General features: G+C 55.0%; 1 protein-coding gene across 2 annotated transcripts in view; it reads left to right on the top strand.

Annotated features, from left to right (window-relative positions):
• The first annotated feature begins 700 nt into the window (after window positions 1–700).
• The window catches only part of LOC132216496 (leukocyte immunoglobulin-like receptor subfamily A member 6), a 74,353-nt gene continuing 69,053 nt past the window's right edge, over window positions 701–6,000 (top strand). For both annotated transcript variants that reach the window (XM_059665733.1, XM_059665734.1), the window contains exons 1-2: window positions 701–933; window positions 1,079–1,381. In XM_059665733.1, the coding sequence (XP_059521716.1) occupies window positions 837–933; window positions 1,079–1,381 (400 nt within the window). In that variant the 5' untranslated portion in view covers window positions 701–836. The remainder of the gene's footprint in view (window positions 934–1,078; window positions 1,382–6,000) is intronic.

Below are 6,000 nucleotides of genomic sequence, written 5' to 3'. Positions count from 1 at the left end.
GAAGGAGACCCCATGGGGGAGGCTCTGACAGGGAAGGACGTGCCCTGGGCCACCTCACCTGCAAGGGGCGTCTCAGGAGGGAGGCTCCAGGTCTAATTCCTGGTTCACCATGGACATGAGAGCCAGGCTGCTAGAGAGAGGCTGTGGCCTTGCCTGCAGGCTGCTGATGTTACAACCACAAGAGAGGGCGGGCCAGCCTCCCAGTGCCCACACCCTCTATGTCTGTTTAGAGGGCATCATCATCTCCATCTGCACACCCCTGACGAGAGCACGGAGACACCATGATCACCACTATCACGGCCCTGCTCTGCCTCGGTGAGATGGGAGGGGGAGGGGACCCCTGGTCTCTCAATACCCAGGACTCAGGAGGCTCATGGGGAGGAGGGTGCTGCTCAGGGTACAGGGCAAATCTCTCACAGGGGCTCTCTTCCAGGGCTGAGTGTGGGCCTCAGGACCCCAGTGCAGGCAGGTGAGTCTCCCCAGGTGTCCCAGGTCCCACTCCTCCCTGGGGACAAAGGGCCACCCCATGGGAAGCTGGGGATGAAGAAGAGCAATTCTGACCTGACAGATGGGGGACATCTGGGACTGAAAGCTGGGGACTGAGGGTGAGAATGTCTTGTGACCCTGACACAGGCTTTCTTCCAGAGTCCCTCCCCAAGCCCATCCTCTGGGCTGAGCCAGGACCTGTGATCCCCTGGGGAAGCCCCGTGACCATCTGGTGTGAGGGGACCCCAGGGGCTGAGGAGTACCATCTGGAGAAAGGAGGAAGCCCAGCACCACGGAAAAGAGAGCATCTACTGGAGCCCGGGGACAAGGCCAAGTTCTCCATCTCACACATGACAGAGCATGATGCAGGGAGATATCGCTGTCTCTACCACAGCCCTGCTGACTGGTCAGAGCGCAGTGACCCCCTGGAGCTGGTGGTGACGACAGGTGAGAGGACACTCAGGGGTCCCAGCCTCTGGCTCTGCCCTCAGGAAGGGGGTCTGCTCTCAGGGTGTCTCCTTCTCACAGCCCAGCCCTGTGGGACATGAGGGAGGTGTGAGCCCATTTAACACGCTGCCTCCTCCTCTCCTAGGATTCTACAGCAAACCCAGCCTCTCAGCCCTGCCCAGCCCTGTCCTGACCTCAGGAGGGAACGTGACCCTCCAGTGTGGCTCAAGGCATGGATTTCACAGGTTCATTCTGACTAAGGAAGGAGATGACAGGCTCTCCTGGACTCTGGACTCACAGCGACAGCCCAGTAGGCAGTTCCAGGCCCTGTTCCCTGTGGGCCCTGTGACCCCCAGCCACAGCTGGAGGTTCAGATGCTATGGCTGTTACAGGAACAGCCCCCAGGTTTGGTCACACCCCAGTGACCCCCTGGAGCTCCTGGTCTCAGGTGAGTCGCATTATTGTCCCATCAATGGAATGAAGCAGCGAATACATTATTAGCATCTTTGCTGGGAGGGGAGCCCCATGAGAGAGGGAATCGGGACAGCACAGGGCTCCTGGGCTAGGTACATAGAGAGAGACCTTGAGACTTGCGGACCAGGCCAGGAGAAAAAGGTTTATGGGAGGAGCAGCCCCTGTAACTCACTTCTGGTCTCCCCAGGTCCCTCTGGGAAGCCCTCCCTCCTGAGCCAGCAGGGCCCCATCGTGGCCTCTGGACAGAGCCTGACCCTTCAGTGTCGCTCTGATGTCGGCTATGACAGATTCGCTCTGCACAAGGAGGGGGGATGGGACCTCCCCCAGAGCCTTGTCCTGCAGCCCCAGGCTGGGCTCTCTCAGGCCCACTTCCCCCTGGACACTGTGAGCAGTTCCCACGGGGGCCGGTACAGATGCTACGGTGGATACAACCTCTCCTCTGAGTGGTCGGCCCCCAGTGACCCCCTGGACATCCTGGTGGCAGGTGAGGAGCCAGTGGGTTCAGTCAGGGACCAGACTCTGCACAGGCCCTGCTGGGGTCTCAGGTGGTGAGGCCAGAATGAGAGTGCAGGGCCCCAGGGAGGGAGAGAGACAGAGAGAGTCAGGGGGTGGGAGGGGAGAGGGGAGACTCAGAGAAACAGCGACAGACAGAGAGGCGGGTCCTCAGAAAGAGAGTCCTGGTGACTCTCAGCTCAGAAGAAGCTAAGTAGGCAGCCCTCACCCTCCCTTCCTCCCTCTCTCTAGGACACCTGCCTGACAGACCCTCCCTCTCGGTGGTGGTGCATTCAGGAGCCAGGATGGCCTCAGGAATGAATGTGACCCTGCTGTGTCAGTCATGGAACCCCAGGGACACGTTCCTTCTGTCCAAGGAGGAGGAAGCTGATCCCCCCCTGCGTCTGAGATCAAAGCACCGAGCTCAGCAGTTCCAGGCAGAGTTCTCCATGAGCCCTGTGACCTCAGCCCACGGGGGCACCTACAGGTGCTACAGCTCACACAGCTCCTCCCCCTTCCTGCTGTCACTCCCCAGTGAGCCCCTGGAGCTCCTGGTCTCAGGTGAGGGCCCCTGACCCTGTCTGCTGAGCTGTCAGCTCAGTTATGTTCCCAGAACAATTCTTCATTGAAAGGGGAGTGAGGGGCTCTAGAGATGGTCACCCAGAAATCTTCCTGTTAGAGGCTCTGCTCCCCCTGCTCAGCCCTCCCCCTCGCGTGGATCCAGAAGGTGCCAAGTGGGTATTGGGAGGGTCTGAGGGGCCACAGGGCAGATGAAGGAGGAGTCTGAGTGAGGTGGGGAGCCCAGGGTTGGTTCCAGATTCTCACACCTTGTGTAGTCCTTCCCAGGACCCTCTTGGACCCCAGCTTCCTCCCCGGCACAGGACCCATGTCCACAGCTGATGAACCACAGGGTACTCTTTGCTCATAGAGCACTGACCACCCCAGGGAAGTTCTGAGTCTCTCAGAGGATCTAATGCCCTCCCCCCCCGACTCATAAGAAAGGCTTGTGTCCCACAGGCCTGGGAACCTAGGAGAAATTGTAGCAGAACCATCATGCTCTGAGGGCCTGAGCATTCACGTCCCACCGCCCCACCGCCAATGTAGTCTGGCCTGTGAGAGGGAAGCGAGGCAGGTGACAGGTGGGGTGGTCATGGCAGAGGGAGATTTTGGGGTCCAGGTTGTGGAAGGAGGAACAACACTGGCTGGCCATGACCTGCAGGGGCGCTTTCATTTCTAACTTCCTGGGGCACCTGACACCAGGCTTGTCCTAGACCTGCTCCGGCTGCAGCCTCTCTGGGCCTGTCCTGCTGCTCCCAGTCACTGTGACCTTGTAGGGATTGAAAAGCTGAGGGAGTCAGGGGGCAGGTACACTGATTATCCACCAGGCCTGGGGGCTCAGCTCAGCAAGAGGAGCCACCATGGTATGGAGCCGCCAAAGATTGGGAAACACCCACTTAGCATCTCAGCTCCTCCTGGTTCCACACAGGATCTGTGCCGTTCTCCACCAGAAGCCAGCAGCCCTGCATAGTTCACCTGGTGCCCAGTCCCTAGCCCCAGTGGAGAGTGTGTAGAGTGGATGATGGAGAGGGTGCCTATTTGGCAGCCGTTGGTGCCCAGGCCTGGCTTGCAGCACAGGGAAGATGTCTGGGCTGATGGGGGAGGAGAGGCCGGGAGATTTGGAGACAGGACAGGGGGACACTCCCTCGTCTCCCTGCTCTTTCCTGCTCTTTCCAGAGCCCCTTGGATGGAAGCCCTCACCACACAGGTGGGGTCCCTGAGCCTTCCTGGAGCAGGACAGGTGGCTGCTCTGGTCAAGGTGGGACCTGCTGTGGGGGACAGTGTTGTCTCCACTGGACACCCAGCTGTAGTAAGAAGTGTTCCCACCTTGGGCACCCTCTGCAAGGCCCTGTGCCCTCTGGAGGCCTCCAGGTCGTCAGTGCCCACCTGAGGCTCAGGGGGGGCAAAGGAGGACTGATGAGGAACCAGGGGGCTCCTGTCCAGACTCTGTGCAATTCATGTCTGCTCTCTGCATTTTAAATCCTTATTGTTGTGAGTATTACAGATGTCCCACCCCCTTTTTTACTCTATAACCTTCCTTCCGCTGGCTTTCTCCCTGCTCTTCCCAAGCCCTCACCACACTACTCTCTGTGTCCATGGGCATGGATATATGCATACAGGTTCTTTGGTTAATCTCTTCCCACCCTCTCCTCTTTACCTCTGAGATTCCTCAGTCTGTTCTGTGTTCTCATGCCTCTGGTTCAATTTTATCCATCACTTTATTTTGTTCCTTAGATTCCACATATACGTGAGTTCAGGTGATATTTGTCCTTCTTGATTGGCTCATTTCACTGAGCATAATGATCTCCAGCATGTTTTGCACACCCCTCGCTATTATTATTTTGTTCTGAGAACTTTTAAGCAATGGTTACTTATGCATTAAAATTTTCATTACAAACATTTAGGAATTAAAAGAGGTAATTTAACCTGAATTACCAAAGATGCTTCAAAGGTCTGTGTTTTGTTTTTTATTTCAGAACCATTTTTTCAGTTTTATTCATAAAATTTCCCCCACATGTAGCTGAAGAATTACTCAAGTTGTACATAAATGCATGTCTGTATATCTGAGATCAAGACATGGATTCTGGGTCCTCAGCTGTTGCATAAAAGAAAGCTTTTATACCCAGATGAGGTAGCTTCCATGGCTCTGAATCCCATAGTGAGCCGAGAGATTGAAATAGCACATAGTTTCCTGCAATGAGAGACAATATTTATTCCCAATCCTGAATTATCAAGGCAAAGCCAAACTGTGTTTCAAAGTGACTCAGACGCAAAGTCTAAACTCAAAAGGCCCAGGGAGACAGAAAGAATCCATGAAAGCACACAGGACCATTCTCCAGCAGAAAAGGATTCATGGAGGGACTGGTAGCAGTTAGGTCATGAGAAAGGGGAGAGCTATAGGGACACTGGGTTTGAGTAGCATCAACACCTCACACAGCCCCACTCCTTTCTGGTTCTCAGGAGCAGCCGACACCATCAGCCCATCACAGAACAACTCAGACCCCAAGAGTGGTGAGTAGGAGACACACTCAGTTATGGGGCTCAGCACAGACGGTCATGTCCTGTCAAGGGTAGAGAGGTGCCTGGGTGGACATCTGGGGTCCAGGGGTGACTTTGTCCTGCCCTGACCTCTGTGACTTCTTTTCCCACAATCCCTAGCCTCCCAGCCCCAAGATTACACCATGGAGAATTCCATCCGGTTGGGCGTGGCTGGATTGGTCCTGGTGCTGCTGGGGGTGCTGCTCTATCAGGCCTGAAACAGTGAAAGACGAACTCATGATACAGCCAGGATGTGAACACAGAGGGAACAATGCATGATTCAGACAGGAGGAGCCTTGGGAGTGAATCTCATGTGCCCAGAAGGTTCTGGAACATAACGTGGGACATATGCTAAGGGACCTGTCTTTGGCTGCATGCAGGTGGAGGAGTCATCACTCATGTTCAGGAACAAGGTCTTGACCTTCTGCCATTGAACTGGACTCCTTTCCCTCCCAAACACTGTGAGTCCTGTGCCTGGTTCCTGGTTCTCCTCATTTTGGTGAAATTAGCATTTATCCCACGTGGCAGGTACAGGTCCACACCTCCCTACACTTTCATGGAGTACGTTTTCCTTTATTTCTATTTATACGAGCCATCATGTCTGTATGGAGTCCCCTCTCCTGAGTCTAGAGCACGCCATCTATTGTAATCAGTCTACAAGGTGAACAATCCATCCTGAGAGAAAAACCCACAGAAGGTCCTAACGCCCTCTCTGGACTCTACATGCCCTTCACCTGTTCTCCGAGGCCACCTGTGTGCTTTCTTCAGCAATCTCACCCCTTGGTATCCAGACCTGGTTGTTTGAAGGGGTTGCCTGGTCTGCGCTGCCTCTGAACCGCCCCCCCCCCCCGTTGTCCAAAACACAGTGCAACACACAGACGGCATGTAACAGTTGTGCACCCTTGAAACCTATGTCCTGTTGTTCACCGATGGCACCCCAATATATTTAATTTTTAAAAAATTCTCAATCCTGGCATTTAACAATTTCTCTGATATATATGCTTT

Source organism: Myotis daubentonii, chromosome 15, assembly GCF_963259705.1.
Source record: "Myotis daubentonii chromosome 15, mMyoDau2.1, whole genome shotgun sequence".
In the NCBI taxonomy this organism is placed as follows: domain Eukaryota; kingdom Metazoa; phylum Chordata; class Mammalia; order Chiroptera; family Vespertilionidae; genus Myotis; species Myotis daubentonii.
Note: the sequence above shows the minus strand (reverse complement) of the source record. Positions and strands in the feature narration are given on the sequence as shown.